Here is a 23,811-nt window from a genome sequence, read left to right as displayed (position 1 = left end):
CACGTACAAACAAGCTGTGTAAGGAGCTGCGGATGGAAGGATGTGCGGTGTTTCTGGGACGTTACTACACCTTCAATAAAAACGGGTGAACCTTACTTAAAGGCAGTAAAGTCCTCGAATGGCAACCACGATGAGTGGACATGACAAGCTGGACAGACGATCTGGTCAAGATCGCCGGAATACGTTGGATGAGGGCAGCGCAGGACCGATCGTCGTAGAAATCTTTGGGAGAGACTTTTGTCCAGAAGTGGACGTCTTCCGGCTGATGATGATGATGATGCATCACTTAACATCAGGTGACCCCTACGCTCGTTAATTTTTGTCTTCCATAAAAAAAGTTAATAATGTGCAGGTATATCTTTCAGCAGCCCATGTCGTGTGCAGAAGTTGCGATATATGCAAGTCGGAGCCTGGATCTGCTGGTGATACCGTCACAGACGTTCTTCAGTTTAGTCAAGTATTATCCGAAGATAGAGACACCGCTCAAGAAAGCGTTCGAGTTCTCACGGAATTATATTTTGCCGATTACTATGGATGTCGGTGATGACGAATCATCTGGTATAGCTATTATATACGCATACTCTTTGTATATTTTAGGGTACCATGCCTCAAAAGTAAAAAAGGAATCTCTTATAGGTTCACTTTGTTGTTCGACGTCCGTCTGTCTGTCAAGACATTTTATTTCGGGAACGAGTTTATGCCGCAATAAACGTATAGGTATTTCGACACTCCTAAGAGAATCAAAATTTATAGGGTATTTTCCGTTGACTTACCTAGAAGTCTGAATTTTAAACAAGTAACACTGTCTTATACTGCAAGTATAGGGAAAGGTCTAACAACTTTACATTTGTAATTAAATAATATAGAACAAGGTTTTTATGCAAGGAAAAGTGGATCTCATTTGTAATTGTTAACCGTGTCATGTGGGTTATAGTATGAAATGGCTTCATTGGCACAAGCTAAATATTTCTAACTGTCTGTGATGCAATATTACATTCATCTTGGGTAGGATATGTGGGATATAACACGGGTTACAATATATTCTATACAGACGAAGTCACGGGCAGAATATCGTCATCATTATTATATAGACTATCCATTTATAATCCATTATTTTATCGTTCTTTAGTGATGGGGACGTACACACTAACAGACCGACAGGAAAAATGTTCAAATATAATAGAAATGGAAAAACTAATGAAATACAGATGTCATAGATTTTTATAGTGCTATATTATTATCATCAGCCGGAAGACGTCCACTGCTGGACAAAGGCCTCCCCCAAAGATTTCCACGACGATCGGTCCTGCGCTGCCCTCATCCAACGTATTCTGGTGATCTTGACTAGATCGTCGGTCCATCTTGTAGCGAGCCTACACTACGTCTTCCGGTACGTGGTCGCCATTCGAGGACTTAACTGCCCCAACGGCCTACTGTCCGTCCAACTATGTATTATAGTACTACATAGATAGATAACTTATTATAGGTGGAACAGACGATGATATTCTATCGGAAGATTCAGAATTCGATTCCCGGAGTGGCTCTAGTAGACTTTATCTGCCGCCATCAGGTACATATAATTATTACTATTCCCAATTACAATTTTTTTTTTTTTGGAGAGGAAGTAAATATATTTACGTATTGAAGACTCCGAAACTGGGCCCATGTGTCGAACTAGGGTACCTAGGGACCTACCGACTAAAAACCTTATCTATGCTGTCACCCTTGAAGGCTTTTACAGCGTCATATAGTGGTCCGTGGAGGCCGCAAAAACTACGGAACAACAGTCGCGGGGCGTCTCCTAAGGAGACTCCAACCCTGGAACCTCCTCTATGCTGTCACCCTTGAAGGCTTTGACAGCGTCATATAGTGGTCCGTGGAGGCCGCAAAAACTACGAAACAACAGTCGCGGGGCGTCTCCAAAGGAGACTCGAACCCTGGACCGGCTGTGTGGTTGTGTGAAGCAAAAATAACAATCCTCATAAATATTTAGCGCTAAAGAGAATAAGATTTCCAAAGATCACCTCCAAGCTGTGTTAAGTGTAAGTTGGCACTTTAATGGGGACACTTCTGATGTCATGACTTATTATACTAATTTATCATCATAATATCATGCATTGTCATTCCTGGTCATTCCTATCCAGTGCTGAAAAGTCATGCAGCGATCTCTCAGGTAATCGTTGACCACTGCCAGAAGAAACTTGTATCTTCTATCGAATCCACTCAGGAGGATGTCGTAGAATAGGGCAAAAGAATTTGTCCAAATGAACTCCTTAACTCAGTGAAGTAAATCAAGATTAAGACGTTTAACCATTTGTACCCCTATTTGTCATTTCTTTGGCAAAACTCTTGCTAAATGCATCACCTAGTAACCGGATTCAAGCGATGCTCAAATAAACGGTCATCTGGAAGGCAAAGACCGCATTTATCATCAGAATTAATTGGAAGAGCTGTTTGCCATCAGGTGCCGTTCTTCCACAATGCTGTTTTATTGTGGATTGAGCATCTTTGCGTGATATTTTCAGGATGATATGACATGGGTACCTTCAAAAAAGCGAAACAAGCGCGCCAAGAACGCTTGTGTTCTGGTATTGCAAGAGAGAATAGTCGGTGCGTAAAAATATAGTAATGAATACAATTCCTGTTTTTGAATAACCATTGCATGTTTTATAGTGGTCAGTTCAACGCCAATTTGTATTGATCTTTCATATCATGTCAATTTATAGGTCATAATTCTGTTCGTGGTTCACAATCAACGGGTGATGTAAGCCAAGCAAAGTCGGGAACCAGCGTAGGAACATATCAGAGCTATATGGATGTAAATAATTTATTGAAACCTGGATCGAGACTCTTTCAGGTCAGCAGGATATGCAATATAATAAGCAATCGTATGAAGTTGGTGATGAATTAGCCGTTGAATAGATTAAAATTATTCAAAGCCGGTTAGCTTAGCTGCAACATCCAGTGAGTTAAAAGTCCCGGCAGCGTTATCTATGAAGCTATGGCATCGAATCCCGTAAAGTTCCTAAATTTGAGCATAAATTAAAATTGCTTTATTCATTTAGGTCATAAAATGACTATTATGTTGTGAATCACAACTTTCAGCCACTTAAGTTTTATGCCATTACCAAGTGATGAGTGCTGTTGTAACATACTGACATAAAATACCACACTGAAAGTTCTTGCAAAAATTAAATCAAAAATTGATTACATTAACAATTTATTAGTTTAAGTATATCTTTTCAATATACGTTCACGTCGATATATCGACTTTCGATGAACCACTTAAACCACATTGCCCACTCGTCCTTGAGAATTTCTTTGATGGCCTTTTGTAGCGCATCCACAGTTGCCTTAAATGACAAGGTGCAATGTAGGGGCTATACGACGGGTGACACAGTAAGTAGCAGAGGTATTCACCGGGCACGAAGCTTCCTGACCGATAAATTTGCATGGAGGATTTTGTGACTGACCAATGCCTAAGCTTGGTCGAAATTGATAGGTCACTCTTCTCTCACTCAGATCATTGGTGAGAATAATGCAACCACGTTTAAGTTCATTAAACCAGTTGTTAACAGAGACACGAGATGAAGGCCAATCGTAGTCTTTCATAACTTTCTTGTTGAATTAACTGCTGACATGACATGAACAATTTTCAATTTGTCGCCACACCGTAAAACAAATGACAAATTAATAAAATACATACTCAATAATGTTGACATAAAAGTCCATTTTCAAAGTCTTAGCTTACCCATAGTCACCTTCGTAAGTGCTAAGTTTCTGCCACGAGGTGAAGCAGAATTTAAAAATGGAAGCCAGCAGGAGTGCTGTAATGATGTCAGCCATAGACAGTAGACAAAGTAATACAAAGGCCTCGTTTGTAAATCATTATAACCAAACGATCTGTACAAATTAAAGGTTTGAATGCAAGGTATACTACCAACATACTCGCGTAAGTAAAAAAGTAATAAAAAAAAAGATTAATAATAATGATTTTTTATTAAATACTACGAGAGATTTTGCGTACAACACATGCATCATTCACAATAGAGACAGATTTCACGATAACAGGATTAAAAAATCCAGCGACCACCAAGTAGTGCACTTATATATTTGTCGCGATTGGTATTGTTATGCTTGGCCCGTGGGGTTCAGAAGTGCGGAAAAGTTACAAAAAAAGAACAATTGGACTACTGGAAACCCAAGTGCTAGGAGCTATTTCGGCCAACGGATACCCTAGCTTCACTTTCTCATAGTTATCATCATCATCAGCCAGACGTCCACTGCTGGAGAAAGGCCTTCTCAAATTTCCACATTTCCACAACGATCGGTCCTGCGCTGCCCTCATCCAATGTATTCCGGCGGTCGGTCCTTGGCCAGCCTCGGAGTAATGGTGAAATGTATTGTTTTGGTTAAAATAACTAAAAAACTATTTACTATTTATAATTTTAGAGTTTTGGATACTTAACCAGTATTATGGCGACTTTGAGTTACATACTCACACTCTACGAAGTGATAACATTGAACGACTGTAATATAATCGTTTGGCTACAATCGTTCTTCGACATATTTTTCTACATAAAAATCTACTTGTCTATGCATCAGGTAAAATTATTTTCTATTTGTCTTTTAAATTATTTCTTCTTAAATAAAAGTATTATGTTGATTTGAAAAGTCGCGAATAAATTTTATATCGAAAAAATATTTTTGGGAAATTTCTAGAATTCGAAGGCAGTGTCATCTACATGATTTAATTTTTCAAAGTCAAATAAACTTTATTGAAATAGGCTTAAACTAAGCGCTTTTCAATCGTTACTATAATTTTTATAAATTACTGAATTTTACTGTATTATGTTCGTAAAATGTTGAGCTCGTGAGAAGAACATAATATAAGAAACTCAACGGCCACTCTTTTCAATCAAATAGAGTATTTTACAATGGCTGTAATTTACATAACAAATTAATTTGTAAGGTGCTGCATCATATGAAATGTAATAAAGGATTAAATAAATAAATTTAAATTATCGTATATTGAATGCATCAATCAACCTTTAGAGCTTGAACTCATTGTTTGTGTAAGGACGCTTCGTGAACATGATGGTCGTGATTGTTGTCACAGTTAATAATTACATCCAACAAATACACAGATGCATTAAATAGAACAGTTGGACCTGGCACTACAAGCAGCACCCGTTCACGAGTTGACGCATGGAATAGCCATTGTTCTCTTCGCACATATTTGAGGGAAGGAGATGACCCTGCAAATGTCGCCGCCGCAAGCAATGCCATTTAGTGAGCATGACCCACATAAATATAATTCCACAAAAAGTTTACTATAATTGACTTAGCTGTCTAACGGCCATTTCCAATGATCAGTCTATCTTTTACTTGAGATAAAAATCGTAATAATCGTTGACTTTTCTGTCCCAATAAACTAATCGGCGGTAACTCACCTTATCCGTACACGCTGTCCGTCAATGGGAGGACGTATAGCTTACCAGCGATAGAACTTTGTATAGAAATTGCAATTCACGCGTGCCAAAATAAAGCGATAAGAATGACTTATCGGATATATTGGGACAGCTTCAGATTATTGATAGCTAATTACTGATAGTAGAAGGTAGTTAATTTAATTTATCTCTATCTGTAGATAGTATATTGGGAACGGCCGTAAGAGATGTTCAGTGACACAAACAACAAGAAATTTCAGATAGTTGCCCAAGAATAGAAATTAAAACGTTTATATTCGCATTAGAGGGTGGAATTAGGGGTTGAAAGTCTATATTGGCAGTCTGTCAATTTTGAACGATAAAGCCATAGTGAAGCGTGGTCTGATTAAGCTAGTAACTAATTCACTGAAACATTTATCAGGGCTTCGTAAGCAGAAATGGAGAGCTTGTAATGAATGCAGTGAGATGTCGAAAGCGTTATTACAAACATAAATTGTGGGTTTGGACCGATCTGTTCGCTAACTTGCCGCTTGAATTGTTTGGCTTCTGTTTCACGTGAGTCTTGCCAACTATTTTAAATAATTTACTGCTGCATATATAACATAAAGTATTAAGTTATGAGAAAGGCATTCGATGCTTTATGATATTAAATTTTGGGAATGGAGTGATCGCCACCGGGCTGTTTTATCAGTAAACATTATTGTAACAAAATTTTATCAAGAAAGTAGGCTTGCTCAGGTTCATACGCTCGTTCTTCTCAGATCAGACTTTTGAATGCTGCTTTGAATAAAAATATGCATTTTATTGAATTCGATGGTCACTTTACTATTATATAAAGACCTTAGAATAAGGATTGGTCTTCGCTGCGCTCCAACTAGATACCGTACTATCTAAAACTATAGCTTTTCTATTACGGCAACTTTATATTGTAGTATGTATTGGCTATTTGTAAAGATGCTTTTGTGCGTGGCATTTTGACATTCAATGGCATCTTCCAAACTTTGTAACTCATATAAACGCCTCGTGTTATTTTACATTGAAATTAATAAAATCCAAAATACTTACTGATACGTGATAGAGTCTTTTTTAATTCTTGAAGTATTCTTTTTACAAATGTTTACTATGCAACTCGACATTTTAGTTTCACTTATTAGCAAAGTTTTACAGAACATGTTATGGCACGTCAACGTCACATATTGTTCGATAGACCCGCGCTATCTAGTTGGAGCGCAGCGGAGACTAAACCAATGATCGGAAGTTTAGCTTTATTCGATTTGAGCTGACTTTGAACGATCGAGTGTGAGACAGCCGAGCGTGACAGCTCAGTCTCTTTCAAATCCCAAGAAATAAATTGCTGAGTATAAAGTATTCACATCGAAATAATTGGTGGAATCAATTACCAGCTGTAGTTTTACCGACGTGATACGACTTAGTGCCTTCAATATTAGAGCATACGCTGGCAACGCAGCTCTTGAAACCTGGTGTTTTTTAATATTTTACTAGAGACTTCTAGAACTTTCTAGTTTCTTTGTGGAATAAAGTACAATCAAGCGTACAGGTCACTTGATAATAAGCGATCACCGCCAGCAACACTTTCTTGAAAGACTAAACTGCTTGAGGAGGCCGATTGAGGTCTGCCTGTTGGTCCATTTCATTATGTCTGATATTATGTAAAAAGAATAGCGTGGGTCCAGCGTCCTGAGAGAGAGAGAGATGAGACCTTTTTTCGACTTGTACTGCGCACTTAACTACATAACTAGCACAAAGATTGTATAAAAACAATAGCTCCCCAAAATTATCAATATTTTTAGTAATGCAGACCAAGTAGCTAGGTCTAATTTCATTCAAAAATTTACTACTCTTATGAGTTTGTTATTTTTTTTCATACATCTAGTTAAAAAAGTAAATATTTATACAGAAATCCATTGGTTGCCATGCACTACTTCCGCATCAACAAGCTGCTCCGTCTCAAATATCTGATCGAGTTTTACAGGAAGACATCTGCTGAACTCACCAATAATCTCACTACGCTGCAGGTACTATATCTCTTCTTATTGGATACAAAAAGTTTAATTTTTGTTTTATTTACTATTATTTTTAGGAGAAACAGTGACGAAACGAGTATGTCGTTCTTGTTCCTGCACACTTAAGTGCAGTAATGCTCAAGTATCTCAAGGGATCGTAATCATGCTCGACACTTTGAGATATAAAGCCCAGTAATGACAGCGTCGTGTGCTGGGTCGTCTCCGTCCTTCATATGTGCGACGGAAACGTAGGCAGGTCCATGCGTCATCTCGTGAACTTGTGTTTCTTGTGGTGCTTAGTCACCCTGTTAGATTGAATTAACTTATGCGACTACTAATTATGACAGTAATCACGACAATCATGTTCACAAAGCAACCTTACACAAACAATGAATTCAAGTTCTTAAGATTGATGATTTAAATATACTGTACCTAAGAGTGGCTTTGTAGTTGAGTTTTCCGGACAAATTATGGTGGATCCAATTATTTACAATAAATATTTATAGTGACGATACAAGAGTGGTTCACTTTGGCTTTGAATGTAACTAACTACGGCGCCCTTCAAAATGAAACACAGTAATATTTGCACATGATGTCGGCTAGATGGCTATCAATTGGCATTGTTTGCTTCCGTCAAGTATCTAGTGAAATCACTAGTATGATGAGAATTAACATCTTATGTCCAAACAGATGCGTCCAATTGTGCTTTATTTTGTAGTTAGTATCCTAAGCGGCATCTGCTTCGTAATGGGTAATGTGTATCTCTTACAATCGAGTGAATCTTAATCTTCTTTTCACATTCGTTTCCAATAAAAAAACGGATTTTATCCAAACAATATTATTGAGAGGTAAGTGGAAGGAATCGGTTTATTCGTCTGCTTACTCCTTTGAGAGACAAGCGTGATTCTTTCATTTTATGTTGTTGTATATTATAAACTATATTGATACACGGGGAGTGCTAATATCCTAAACACTGGGAAACTTAGTTAGGAGTTAGAGCTCATCCATGTACAAGTAGATTGTTGTCATAATGTAGACTACATACCTACACTCCAGCAAATTTCTGGACAGGCACCAGCTTTTATGTCTCATTCACATAAACCTACTGTCTGTATGTTTACCAGTGGGAGGCTCCTTTGCTCAGGAAGCCGGCTAGATTATGGGTACCACAACGGCGCCTATTTCTGCCGTGAAGCAGTAATGTGTAAGCATTACTGTGTTTCGGTCTGAAGGGCGCCGTAGCTAGTGAAATTACTGGGCAAATGAGGCTTAACATCTTATGTCTCAAGGTGACGAGCGCAATTGTAGTGCCGCTCAGAATTTTTGGGTTTTTTGAGAATCCTGAGCGGCACTGCATTGTAATGGGCATGGCGTATCAATTACCATCAGCTGAACGTCCTGCTCGTCTCGTCCCTTATTATCATAAAAAAAATGTGCCTAGTTTATTTAAGAAGTCCTAGCAATATAAACTTCGTACCTACTTGTCTAGATACACTTACCAAACTTAAGTATGTAGGCTTCTTCTTAATGTTTGTATCTAATGGTTGTGATTAATGTTTATTTATTTATTGTTATAATGTTGTTCAGTAGGTGTTATGGGTATGTAGTAACTTGTACATGGTTTTTTGTATAATACGTTTTCTTTTGAGACAAAATAAAATATTTTTATTTGTATATTTTCTCTTCCAGGCGGCTATGACAGTATTGGTCGTCGCGCTTTTGACTCACACATTCACATGTGTATGGCTGATGTCTTTAATGGCTACCTCACCCATAAGTATTATAAGGACTATTAAAACACATCTCCTGGTTGAGTAAGTTGTAAAATGATTATATCTTCTTGGAATGAGCTTCCTTGTGCAGTGTCTCCAGGACGATACGACATGAGTGCCTTCAAAAAAAGCGCGAACACTTTTCTTAAAGGACGGCAACGCTCCTATGTCCTCCTGGTGTAGTAAGAGAATGTAGGCGGCGGTGATCACTTAACATCAGGTATTAAGAAAGAAAGAAAAACATTTATTTCACAAAAACAACCAAAGTAAAGAAACCTTAAAAATAACGTATTTACATATTAATTGATTTAATGTTGGAGAGTTCCTGTGTAGTGCTGGAAATGTTATAATATAATAAGTGTACTGTCTCATTTGAATACTGCATCAAGTAATGTCGTCAGGGTAGATCGAACATTAATGTAGTGCTGGCAGATCAAATAACATAATATCGTGCATGCATTGAGAACAATTTTGACCACAATGCTGACTGTATCTGAAACTTTTCAGAGATTCGCCACAGAGGCTTTGGGACTACACGTCATCATTATACGTCATTGTTTCCGAGCTAACAACAACGGGTGGTGATGAATTTGTCTTAGATCAAACTGTTTCCATGACGATTCTAAGTATTTGTCTTGTATGTGGCAAGTTACTTGCATCGACGGTCGTAGCAACATCTATACAAATTGCGTATTCCATAAAGTATACTTTGAATAATTATGAAAAATATACCAAAGAACTTATGGATGTTTTGAAAAATCAGGGCTTGTCAAGTAAGTTCAACTAGTTATTTGTAGAAATCTATAATGACCTTTGATTTTCGAAAAGTGGAGAGAACTGTGTGAAGGCGAAGGTTTTCAATCAGTGTGTGTTGCCAGTGATGACTTACGGTACTCAGACGTGGTCGCTAACTATGTGCCTTATGAGAGAGCTCATGGTCGCTCAGAGGGCAAAGGAGTGGGCTATGCTCGGAGTTTCCCTGCGATTTCGAATCAAAAATGAGGAGATCCGTAAGAGAACCAAAGTTACCGACATAGTCCAAGTGATTGCGAAACTGAAGTGGCAGTGGACAGGGCACATAGTTCGATGGACAGATGGCCAATGGGGCAGTAAAGTCCTCAAATGGCGACCACGTACCGGAAGACGCAGTGTTGGTAGGCCCCCCACAAGATGGACCGACGATCTGGATAAGATCACCGGAATACGTTGGATGAGGGCAACGTAGGACCGAACGTCGTGGAAATCTTTGGGCGAGGCCTTTGTCCAGCAGTGGACGTCTTCCGTCTGATGAAGAACAAGAAGAAGTCTTCTTCCTTCTTAGGAGGAGAGGAATGAAAATTAAAATACAAAGCAAAATTAAAATGAAAACCAAGACTACATTACATTTGGATTCACATAAATCTTTTTATACGTTATTTATTCTGATTTCTCGGGACCAAAACACCAAAAAATCAAATCGAGTTTGAATATTTTTTTTCTGTTTTTTGTTATACAAGGTCAGAAGACTTGTAACCAAAATACTAGTTGGATAATACTTTTAATGGTTTGATATTTTTACATATCTGAAATTATGTTGTATAAGAATGTATACGTTCAGTTATTAAGTTGAATCACACCATCAATAAATTGCTAGCTCGTTCGTTAAATGTCAGTATTTAACGAAATGGCTGCAAAACTACTAGCCCAATTGTTTAATACAACATTTAGCTAAGTTGAAAACCGTATACTAGAATAGAATAACAATTTATTGATAACAAGCCACCACCACAAAATTATGAAATATCATACGAGGATGAGTAATAAATTCTTAGAACTAACAAATAAAACCAATTAAATACAGTTTATAGCTAAAAACGAAAAAGGTACTGTGCGGCAGTGAATGTCACCAAATGGAGCTAACTCAGTAATAAGCTGCAATGGCGTGGCGCCAATGTAGCAATGGTTTTCAGTAGCCCCAACATTATTGAGTCCTGGAGTAGCAGTAACTAGTAAATTTTAAATTATATTTTAAAGCCAGCATTTAATTAAGGAGCGAGCTAACCATTCAAATGACTCGAAACTTTAACCAAATGGCTGCGACTTTAACGTACCTATTAGTTAAAGGCAAATCTGTTAATCGAATGGCTAAGAAAAATGGAAGTGACTGAGTTAGTTGGCTGCCTCATACATATAATGCCGTTAAAGAATCCTTTTTGAATGAAGCTTAATATATCGAGAGTTGTCAAACTTCAAGACATTGATAATCTCAACAGCTCCGTCAATATCTTAGTTACCAACCTGATAGTGTACTTATTCCAGATCTTAGATTGCAATCATATAAATTGATTATTATGTCATTTTCTTGACATTATGAGCTCACGCTATATGATTGCTTTTTGCTTAAACGCTTCAAACATATCTGTTGGCTAGGAATTAGATCGGCTCCTAGCCAGTACTGACTTACGTAGTAGCTACGGACCCTCATGTCGAAAATGTTTTATTCTCACGATGAGATTAGGATGGTCAACAATATCATGGTGTTAGGAACTTCAATGATTGCAGTGAAGTAGCACTTAGCGGTAAAGTAATAGGTGTTAAAGTATGAAATTGCCGTTTTATTGTAATATGTACTTCGAATTGATATAGAACCTTCATGGTTTGAGATTTTTAAGTGAAACTTTATTCAGGTGGTATCTATGTAGTTCTTCTTTTAAAAATGTGCTACATTCAGCTAAGAGAAGAATGATGGATACTTCGAAAATTGATTGAGTGATTTTGTATTACGAGTTCCGAAGCGGAACTAACGCGGCAGAAACAGCTCGCAATATCAATGTTGCGTTTTTTGTTGAATTTTTGCGAGAAACCGGTATAACTCTACAGGAACTGCAATTAGAAACCATTCGTCACCCTCCGTATTCACCCGACCTTGCTCCAACGGACTACCATTTTTTTCGTGATTTGGACAATTTTATACGTGATAAAAAGTTTTCTTGTCAGGAAGCAGTACAAAATGCTATCACATAGTTTATCGAAACTAGATCACCACAGTTCTATGGCAAAGGCATAAATGACCTTCCTATTCAATGCCATTGGGCAGCAATGTATAGATAATAATGGAAATTATTATGATTAAATTAATATTTTAAATTAAAAAAAAAACAAATTTCAATTTTTCAGTATTAATCGGCTATTTCATACTTTAACACAGTATGGTACGCCTTAAATATTTATTCAATGCAATTAAGGTATCGAGTTGAATATTTTTTTATTAGTTTATTTTAAGTTGCTTTATAACAATAAAGGTCATCAACGGCTCCAGCTAACTTTTATACATTGTTGTACATTTTAATTAACTTAAGAAATTTTACAGATTTACACCAACTTACTTGATCTAAATAATCTTTTAGGTTGTCGGGAAGTTTACATAATGATTTTTCTGACCGGTATGACTGACAATCTTCTAGTAGGTGTGATACAGTTTAATCCTCCCCACATCGGCATTTTGGTTTACAGCTTTGTGTTTTATATTAGTGTGACCTATACGCAACCACGTAATATTAACTTGATCTCTTCTGCAACTTTTTATCACTGAACCACCTTTCAAAAACTGATTGTCTTATTTTAAATAATATTGTGCAATTATTTATCTTCCAATGAGCGTTCCAATAATCTTTATATTTTGTTGCAGCGTATCAAATGAACAAGTTTTCCTCGTACACCCGACAGCTTTGGGTACATGAGCGTGGAAGGCAGGTAATTTAAAATTGATATTTTGTTACCAAACAGAAACATTTCGATATTTTATATTATACTAGCTGATCCGACAGACGTTGTTCTGTTCATAATAAAAAATGCTTAAAAAAACTATTACTCGGCGAAAGGAATATTCCTATCAAATTTCAAGTATCTATGCCTTATGATTCCAGAGATATCGCGATGAGGCAATATATAGGTGGAAATTCCATACATATATTATAATATAAAATTAATTACATTTCAGTATTTTAATACAAATATATACTGGATTGGCTTTGTATAAATACAATTATTTAAAATTACTAAATATGTTTATTTAGAGTTTAGACAGTAATAAAAGTTGGATATATTATTTGTCAGTAGTTCTAAGAATGCCAAATTTAATTATTAATCTTTACTTTATGAATCATAAGTTATGGGAAAGTTTTATCTTATCCTTAAGTTTGAATCCTATGCTATCCTGATATTGATTTTTTTCTCTGGTCATGGTTATTATTACAGTTACCAGAACTTATCAAGCAGTCTCCGTATGTTTTGAAGTGTGACTTAATGTCAGCCATGTTTGGACAGCATTTAAGAAATTGCTACATTTTTGCTGACACAGGGGAACCGTTCCTGCGACAACTTACTGTGCGTCTGGACTATACTTCTTATTTTCCGGGTAAAATTAAAATTTCACAATCGTAACAATAACAATGTCCACTCCTGGACAAAGGCCTCTCCCAAAGATCTCCACGACGATCGGTCCTGTGCTGCCCTGATCCGACGTATTTAGGCAATCTTGACCAGATCGTCGGTCTATCTTATGGCCTACAAACACTGCGTCTTCCGGTACGTGATCGACATTTGAGCCATTTTAGTATTTTGTATACTAGTACAATTGAAATTCAGAACTCTGCGGTATACTTAAGTCCGTATATGCGCCTGTGTGTGTAATGTGTAAACATTACTGTGTTTCGGTCTGAAGCGCGCCGCAGCTACTGAAATTATTGGGCAAATGAGACTTAACATCTTATATCTCAAGGTGGCGAGCACAGTTGTAGTGCCTCTCAGAATTTTTGGGTTTATCAAGAATTCTAAGAGGCACTGCATTGTAATGGGCAAGGCGTCTTGCCCCTTAGTGTCATAAAAAATCATAAAAAAATATCTTTATAATGTTAACAATTTTACTAACTTATTTCTTGTAAGTTAGTGTTTAAGGAATCAACTCCTGTCTGGATATAAATTTTGGATAAAGTCGAATTAATATATTTTAAGGTGTGGAAACAACTGTCATATGATTATCGTCTCATCCCTTATTTTCATATTCAAAAATTACTAAATGTATATATTAGTAATGTTATCATGGTATACAGAATTCCACTTTTGTATGTACATATGTGTATTGATTGAAATCATCGAACTCTTCTTTCAAATCTAAAAGGGAAAAGTGATCCTTGTTGAGATCTGTAAAGAAAATGTCGCCAAACAGTCGAAAAATAATTAAAATAACTGTTGTACAGGCAACTACATAGTGGTAGCAGGCGACAGTGAAGCTCGAATGCAATGGATTTCCAGTGGCACCGTCGCAGTACTGTCAGTAAGAGCTGATCTCACTGAAACCACTCATGAGTTGTTAACTACTGGGGATGTCTTCGGCATTCTGCAAGGACTTAGCAAAGGCATCGAACACTGCTTCTCGTACAGAGCTGAGACGAAGGTATAAGCTCCTGAGACAATTATCATCATCATCATAAGCCGGATAATGTCTACTGCTGGACAAAGGCCTCACCCAAAGATTTCCGAGACGATCGGTCCTGCGCTACCCTCATACAAAGTATTCCGGCGATCTTGACCAGATCGTCGGTCCATCTTGTGGGGGGCCTACCAATACTGCGTCTTCCGGAACGTTCGCCATTCAAGGACTTTACTGCCCCAACTGTCCGTCGAACTATGTGCCCTGCCCACTACCATGCCATGCCATGCTTATTTTTATTGACAAATATTGGGCAAGGCTTTTTCAAGATTAGTCACTTCACACGTCGTTAGCGGCGGCATCTGGATTGTCCAGCGAAAAACAGATTTGCCTCCACGGGTAGGATGCAAAAAAATACTGCATCTCATCACACTGCTGACCTATAGTGCCACGCGTAGTGGCAACCAAAATGCGGCGCTGTTTTTTTTTTATGGAATAGGAGGACAAACGAGCGTACGGGTCACCTGTTGTTAAGTGATCAGCGCCGCCCACAATCTCTTGCAACACCAGAGGAATCACAGGAGCGTTGCCGGCCTTTAAGGAAGGTGTACGCGCTTTTTTTGTAGTAGGCACGTGATCAACACGGTACTCCGGAGCATGCAGTGATCCGACGACCCCATAGGAGGGTCAACGAAAACAAGGCCGTGAGGTCGACAGAGGGTCCAACAGTGAAATTTTGATCTTCCACGTCAGGAATTTGCTTCGGCGCAATAACCAGTTGAGTCAGACAATAATATGCTATTGAGAAGTTTGTGTGGTAAAGGTTACTATAACATAAATGACTTTCTTAATGATTCCACAGATTGGGAATGGAGCGACCGCCTATATTAAGTAATAAATTTAATTGTATAATATTACTTTGTAAACATATTTTTTGATGAAAAGGAAAAGCCCGCTGAGCTTGTTGCGCCCATTCTTTTCAGATCTGAGGCATTCTTTTTGGAATGGGTGGTAGTTTTTGACTTAAAATAAGTGATGTCACATCCTATATTGAATGAAAATATTAAAATTTGAATATTCTGAAGTCGTGAACAGAGTTCCCCGCATTATCCTCTTTGGGATTTGCCCACGGACCAAACGAATCACAGAAGCATAGCTCCTATTTCGCGTCGGTTTGAAATGAGTTTAAGGACAGTGGTATTTCTCAGGGGGTGTTTGCCTAATTAGGTTGTATCCCTTAGGACGCAACATGTCTCACATAATGATAATCTTACTAAAAAAGTATTCATGTTTTTTTAGGTTTCAATATTAACTCTGTGCTTGGATTCATGGAAGGACATACTACAACATTTTCCTGATGCAAGGCGAATTATAATGGAAAAATCAGAAATCCTTTTTACACGATTCTAAGAATAAAATTATTTTACGGCGTAAATAAATTATAAAAAAAAAATATCTTATGTTGTGTTGTTTTATAAGGTTTTGTTTTAATAACAAATAATTGTGTTATTTCTCTATGTGAATTTAATAATATAATTATTTATGAGCATCTTTGAATAAAGTTTCTTAAAATTAACTGAATACAGCCAGGAAAATAAAGTAAAATTTGGAAATCATAAATAATTTAAATAATCATTAATATGCTTTGATAATTAAGATAAATTATGTATCTGTAAATTTCACTATAAATTATTCGAATCGGCCGTTTTTATAGAATTTATGACGAAGACGAAGAATTCTCTAAGTAAGAAAATAACACGGTTTTAACAAATTGTCCTATTAAGAACTACTTTTTTACGTATTTACGTTAAATATTAAGTTTTTTTTTAATTATATGCTATTTTTATTGCTTTATTCAAGAGGCTCCTTTGCACAGGATGCCGGCTAGATTATGGTTACCACAACGGCGCCTGTTTATTATTGTGTTTGGGTCTGAAGGGGCGCCGAAGCTAATGAAATTACTGGGCAAATGAGACTTAACATCTTATGTCTTAAGGTGACGAGCGCAATAATTGTAGTGCCGCTCAGAATTGTTGGGATTCTCAAGAATCCTGATTGGCACTGCATTGTAATGAGTAGGGCGTATCAATTAGCATCAGCTGAACGTCCTGCTCATCTCGTCCCTTACTGTCATAAAAAAAATACTTGAAGGGAAGCACCTTTTTATTAATTTTTATTAAACTTGTTTTGTTAGTAAGTTTATTCGCTTCTTCTTATGTGTATTAACTTAACATCATATCTTTTTTTAGATTCATTATTATCTTCAACTGATTTATTTGGAGTTTCATTAATATGTTCTTTTGATGACAGCTTATTTTTATGATATGCATTACTTCGCAATTCAGAATTCTTCAGAAACGGTTGGCTCATTCGTTCTCTTATTTTTTCAAAATTCACCCAATAGCTAGTCGTAGTCAAGCTTAGGGGTTCTTGCTGTCATAAGAAGAACAAGAGCTGATCAGAGTGGCTCGCAACTTGTAACACGTCCAGAGGCAGCACAAGAGTGATGTCGGTCTTGAAACTGGTACGTGGCGGGCAAACTGATCAGATCTAAGACACCGTGCTGAGAGTCAACTAGTCTAGCGATTACATCTCCGCGTGTGTGTAAGTGTACAAATAGTTCAGACGGTTTCTTTAAGAACTCTATTTTTGGTCGTATTACGTTGAATTAAATAATTTAACGGTTACTTTAGATATAAAGAATTGTGATTGTCAAATAACAATCAGATGATTTGTCTAGCGACGATTGACGAAATCGAGATGACTGAAAATCATTGGGAGTGAAACAATTTTAAATTTTAGCACTACCCTCTTAAATGGGACATTTATAGAAACACTGAGCTTACAGCAAATTTCTGCATCAAATAGAGTCTAAAAGTTATCGAACCTTCAAATTCCAATTTGAATACAGGTTTCTGCATTGATGATCAGATCAAATTTTGTAGTTAAAAAGCGTATGCCATCGAATCTGAATGAAGAGTCGTTCAATTGTACCTGTATCGAGAATATCCAATATTTTCCAATGTATAATAGTGTCCTCGTTCCCGGAGATGGGATTCCATTTAAAATTTGTAAGAATTTTGTGACTTCTGAACCCGTTCGGAATTCAAATAAAAGCATTGAACGACTGACGTTGCAGCTATTTCGTATCTCATATTAAAACTAGTGGTACGAAATTGAACGGCAAATAAGGAAATGTGGAAAATACAAAAAAATATAAATATTTCGTGACAGGATTTAAATACAATAATTATTATAACAAAAATAACATTACATAATAACAGTAACACAAATTAAATTTGAAAACAAAACTTATTAACGATACGGGATCTTATATTTTATAAAAAGTCAATTAGTCACAATAAATTGTGCTTTGTAACTGGAAAACGTCCTAGGGTCATTCATGCATTTATTAAACCATTTTGGTTTGTAAACATAAGGCCTTATTCACACGTGAGTATTAAACCGGTCAGAACTCAAATTTGTTAAATATTTTATCCTCAATTTATTTACAAATCATTGACGTGGACGTTAAAATAAATAAGATTTCGTAAAGCCACACTTCTTATATCTTATGCTAGTCTAAAATACTTACCTTAATTATAAGGAAAAGCAAAAAGAAAACTAATCTATTGAGAGAGGACGTGCGGCTATGACGGATATTCTGTAATTAAACGGACAGAACACTTACCTGAGATATAATATGTTCTGAGAGGACATTTTTGTGCGACAACTAATTGGTATCATTTGTTGGGAATTACACTCGTTGACGGAGAGAAGTTTGTCCTCCTAATCGCTAATTCCTATCTTAGTTTAATTTATTTTTGAGTCAAAGATGTTTATTTTACCCGTAGGACACAAAGTGCTCCTTGTTATATGAAAATAAGGGACGAGACGAGCAGGACCTTCCTTAAAGGCCGGCAACGCTCTTGTGATTCCTCTGGTGTTGCAAGATTGTGGGCGGCGGTGATCACTTAACACCAGGTGACCCGTACGCTCATTTGTCCTCCTATTCCATAAAAAAAAGACGTTCAGCTGACGGTTATTCAAACGCCTTGCCCATTACAATGCCGCACAAGATTCTTGAAAAAACCCAAACGTTCTGAGCGACATAAGATGTTTAGTCTCATTTGCCCAGTAATTTCAGTAGCTACGGAGCTGACCGAAACACAATTATGGTTACACATTACTGCTCCACGGCAGAAATAGGCGTCGTTGTGGTACCCATAACCTAGCCGGCATTCTGTGCAAAGTAGCCGAAGTAGATTGTCAATCTACTTCAATTGTAACAATTTAAATTCAATATTTTCTAGTGACAGTTAATGTCACTAAAACCTGGTCATTAAATTGTAAAAAATGAAGTCGATTGACAATCTACCGTTTTATTATAATATCACTAGTGAAATTGTAATATCACGGCTTTGACAATATACCTACGACATATACCTAACTCAATAAGATATATCTTTAACAAATTATTAATAAACTTATTACATTACTTTTTTGCCAGTGGGTGGCTCCTTTGCACAGGATTCCGGTGCCACAACGGCGGCGACTATTTCTGCTGTGAAGTGGTAATGTGTAAACATTGCTGTGTTTCGGTCTGAAGGGCGCCGTAGCTAGTGAAATTACTGGGCAAATAAGACATAACATCTCATGTCTCAAGGTGACGAGCGCAATTGTAGTGGCGCTCAGAATTTATGGGGCTTGTCAAGAATCCTAAGCGGCATTGCATTGTAATGGGCAGGGCGTGTCAATTACCATCAACTAAACGAACTGGTCGCCTCGTCCCTTATTTTCATAAAAAAAAAACTTATTACGTAATAAATTAATTTCCTGGCCGTTTATGGAGACTCAGTCCTAAGCAAATGTATAAATTCTATTTACAGTAAAAATAAAGAATAGTTACATAAAATTGGTTTGAAATACAACATCATTGCAGTGAACGTATTATGCCCGAAACCAAAACCGCATCAGCAAAGGATGTTTGCAAAAATGTATCACAAAGTCCTTTGTGCTTCACTTCTAATTAGCGGAGTTCGTCTGAACTTTCTATAAAGGCAAAAGATTGAAAAACAATCATAATAAAGAAAAAAAAGCAATTGTGTGATTTTAGGAAACCACCGTGCAAGTGAAACTTTTTTTCACAAAATAACATAGGTATCATCAGCATAGAAAAGAAAACAAATTTATATATTATGCTTTACATTTTCATAAAAAAAAACTTTATCAAGTGTGTGGGGTTTGAACCTACTCTTCCACCCGAACGCAATTGCATCCAATATGCGAACTTTAAGCGCCGCCCGACCGTCACGCGACATGCAACACACAGACGAAAATGTTTGAGAAGATGTAATAAAAGTTTCACTTTAAAATAACGTTAGCATTACGTAGTAATAAGGTTATGTCAAATATTGTGATTATTATGACGGGTACTCACGATATATATTTTATTAATTTGTTGCCGATATTTCGATACAATTGCATGAATCGTGGTCGTGGCGGAACTGCGGAACTGCGGCAAGAAACTGTTGACACATTGGCACTTGACACTAATATTACATCAGTGGGAGGTTCCTTTGCACAGGAAGCCGGTTAGATTATGGATACCACAACGGTGCCTATTTCTGCCATGAGGCATGTGTAAGCATTACTGTGTTTCGGTCTGAAGGGCGCCGTAGCTAGTGAAATTACTGGGCAAATGAGGATTAACATCTTATGTCTAAAGGTGACGAGCACAATTGTAGTGCCGCTCAGAATTTTTGGGGTTTGGGGGAAGGGACGAGACAAGCAGGACGTTCAGCTTATGGTAATTGATACGCCCTACCCATAACAATGCAGTGCCGCTCAGGATTCTTGAAAGAGCCAAAAATTCTGAGTGGCACTACAACTGCGCTCGTCACCTTGTGACATAAGTTTTTAAGTCTCATTTGCCCAGTAATTTCACTAGCTACAGCGCCCTTCAGACCGAAACACAGTAATGCTTATACATTACTGCCTCATGGCAGAAATAGGCGCCATTGTGGTACCCATAATCTAGCCGGCATCCTGTGCAAACTGGTAAGAATGGGTTCGGATGGCTTGCTCGTGTGAATAATTTCTTCCTTGACTGTATTGATATTTAGGTTTTCATGTAGTTCCGTGACTTTTATAAGCCAATAAAAAATTTGATGTATGTTTAAGTTTATAATTTTAATTCCTCTGGATCATAGAAACTGAGTTACATTTTGACTTTACTTTACTTTATTTTACAGTTGTAACCCGTATTTCCAAATGCTGAAACCTAGCAGTGATTTATAAATTAAGATCTTATTATCCAGAGAGCGCTTAGAATTTTTACCAAGAAGCCAATAGAATCTTTTTTTTTTATGAAAATAAGGGACGAGACGAGCCGGACGTTCAGCTGATGGTAATTGATACGCCCTGCCCATTGCCGTGCTGCTCAGGATTCTTGAAAGACCCAGAAATTCTGAGCGGCACTACAACTGCGCTCGTCACCTTGAGATATAAGGTTAAGTCTCATTTACCCAGTAATTTCACTAGCTACGGCGCACTTCAGACCGAAACACAGTAATTCTTACACATTACTGCTTCACGGCAGAAATAGGTGCCCTTGTGGTACCCATAATCTAGCCGACATCCTGTGCAAAGGAGCCTCCCAATGGTAAACTAAATCTAAATTAGTCCTATTTGTATTGGATAACAGATATTACAAGAACATAATCAAGATGTCAAAGGATGCCGCATCCAAAATGAGTTTCGAAACTTCTAGACTCTTGGAGTAAGTTAGTGGTCAGTCGAGTGGAAAGTTAACTAGTTGTGAAGTAATGTAGTTTGTATCGACGTTGAGATGGATACGGCTTACTGCAGTGTACAGACGAGAGTTGGTGTGAATATTCCCGAAGTTTGTTTATTGATCCGTTAGTTTAAACTTTATATGGCTCGCTCGTAAATCCTACACATACTACTTTGCCTACCTACTTTGGATGCTTTTGACGTATAAGTCATGAACATTAAGTTTTTTAAGTAAATTAGAAATCACTAAGAAGAATTAAATATATCGCTGTATAGTAGTCCAAGAGATAGACATATGCCGGCGCGGAATTTTTGTAGATCTCTATATAAGATACACAATTCCACTATACAATATTTTTTTATATCTCAAAGGGCTTACATAGAGTTTTCGTAGAAACCTCCCAGATTGCATATATTTTTCCGACAGCTCAAACAAATTTCGATAATGTATTCAAATAGGTATACAAAAACTTAACAATTTGTATAGTAAGATCTTTCTTGAGAACCACGCAATCCATTAGTGAAAACAACATTAAAATCAATGCAGGAGATTTTGAGTTAATCGCGAACAGACAGACGCGGCGGAGGACTTTATTTTATATTATATAGATATGTTGTGATAGTGATACAAATTTTCCTAAATTTAATATGAAAACTATTATCAATATTTAAATGTAATAGAGGCAAATCTTTTTTTTTAGTTTAAAAAATATTAACCGTTAGCTGGTGCAAACCAATAAGTGCCTTAGTGGCACTGCATTGTAATTGGCAGGCCGTATTACTTGCCAATATGTGAATATTTTACGTATCGTCAAAATTAATTTTACCAAAGCCAAAATATTGGAGCAACAGAAGGGACACCTATCATAGAAAAATTGTGTAATATATTTCCAGAGAACTCGATACCCGCTGCTTAAAAGATTTACCGTTGGATCAAAAGCCTTGTACAATCTCCTGAAAAATTACATTACCTTAAACCAAGAGCTGTGCCCCGATTATGACTATGGCGGACTAGCCGACTAGCCGATTAGTCGTTTGTAAAGATGCCGACTAGTCTGCCAAGCCGAATATATATTTTTTTTTAACAAGTATAATTTAACTTTGGAAACTGATTACCAAAGAAAAGTTTGCGTTACATTTCGAATGTATTTGTATATGTGTGCAGGGAAATGATAATAATAAAGATTTGGTCAATTTTTCCCAAATGATTTGATCAAATCATGGAGTAAAGAACAACAAGATTTTATGATTTCTCTATACAAATCTGGTGATTTGATCAAATGCCAGGGTTAGTTCCGTGAAATGATAATGAGTGACGCGACTAGAAGAACTTAATATGTAAAAGCTAGCGAAGCGAGCATCAGACTTGTGTCATACCCCGACTCGGATAGGTTACGTGGAAGCCCGCGGACCAAGCCCGCCAAGGGCCCCGCGAAGCAGGGCTTCTACTTGGCCTTTAGAGAAACTTTTATCTGTTTTGAGGTTAGGTTACATTAATTTGATTTTCAAGAGAATGGTGTGTTACCAAAAAAAAGGAGACAGTTCGGATCCGGCGAACTACAGGCCTATTGCTATCACCTCCCTGCTCTCCAAAACCATGGAGAGCATAATTATCCGCCAGCTTTTAGTATACCTAGAGGGTCACTAGTTGATCAACGACCGACAGTACGGCTTTCGCCATGAACGGTCGACTCCAACTCAACTCTTGACGACAACGGTAAAACACCGCCGACCATCCGCGGTGTCAGAGCTCTATGCCTGAAGTACAGTTCAGACAGAAAACTGTTAGGCGAGCTCTATTTTCGTTGGACGTCAGGAAGTCGAGCGGGCCGGATGGCATTTCTCCAATCGTGCTCAGAACGTGTGCCCCTGAGTTGACGCCGGTGCTAACGCGTTTATTCCGGCACTTTTATTCCAAAGGCGTAGTCCCTGACTCATGGAAGTCAGCCCTTGTCCATCCGATCCAAAAAAAAGGAGACAGTTCGGATCCGGCGAACTACAGGCCTATTGCTATCACCTCCCTGCTCTCCAAAATCATGGAGAGCATAATTAGCCGCCAGCTTTTAGTATACCTAGAGGGTCACCAGTTGATCAACGACCGACAGTACGGCTTTCGCCATGGACGGTCGGCAGGTGATCTTCTGGTATACCTAACACTTAGATGGGCGGCGGCTATTGAAAGCAAGGGGGAAGGCCTGGCAGTTAGCCTGGATATAGCGAAGGCCTTTGATCGTGTATGGCACAAGGCGCTCCTCTCAAAACTTCCATCATTTGGGCTTCCCGAGAGCTTGTGCAAGTGGACCTCCAGCTTCCTCACTGGGCGTACCATACAGGTCGTTGTCGACGGATATTGCTCGAAC

The 23,811-nt window shown here is 37.6% G+C and overlaps 1 protein-coding gene across 1 annotated transcript; it reads left to right on the top strand.

Annotated features, from left to right (window-relative positions):
- The first annotated feature begins 370 nt into the window (after positions 1-370).
- Positions 371-16,090, top strand: LOC126969547 (cGMP-gated cation channel alpha-1-like). Its single transcript, XM_050815047.1, has 12 exons — positions 371-558; positions 1,487-1,570; positions 2,727-2,857; positions 4,453-4,605; positions 5,872-6,005; positions 7,369-7,486; positions 9,164-9,288; positions 9,754-10,019; positions 12,914-12,978; positions 13,483-13,642; positions 14,484-14,680; positions 15,956-16,090. Exons 1-12 carry the CDS (start codon positions 372-374, stop codon positions 16,064-16,066), a joined length of 1,731 nt encoding a protein of 576 aa, XP_050671004.1. The 5' UTR covers position 371; the 3' UTR covers positions 16,067-16,090.
- The last annotated feature ends 7,721 nt before the right edge of the window (positions 16,091-23,811 follow it).

This window comes from Leptidea sinapis, chromosome 18 (genome assembly GCF_905404315.1).
Source record: "Leptidea sinapis chromosome 18, ilLepSina1.1, whole genome shotgun sequence".
In the NCBI taxonomy this organism is placed as follows: Eukaryota; Metazoa; Arthropoda; class Insecta; order Lepidoptera; family Pieridae; genus Leptidea; species Leptidea sinapis.
This window is presented reverse-complemented; position numbering and strand designations above follow the sequence as displayed.

Excerpts from the sequence above, each read along its gene's own strand:
- LOC126969547 (XM_050815047.1), top strand. The coding sequence starts at position 372 with ATGTCGTGTGCAGAAGTTGCGATATATGCAAGTCGGAGCCTGGATCTG. Across the intron at positions 7,487-9,163 it reads ATAATCTCACTACGCTGCAG|GCGGCTATGACAGTATTGGT; the intron begins GTACTATATCTC and ends TTTCTCTTCCAG. Across the intron at positions 10,020-12,913 it reads GAAAAATCAGGGCTTGTCAA|CGTATCAAATGAACAAGTTT; the intron begins GTAAGTTCAACT and ends ATTTTGTTGCAG.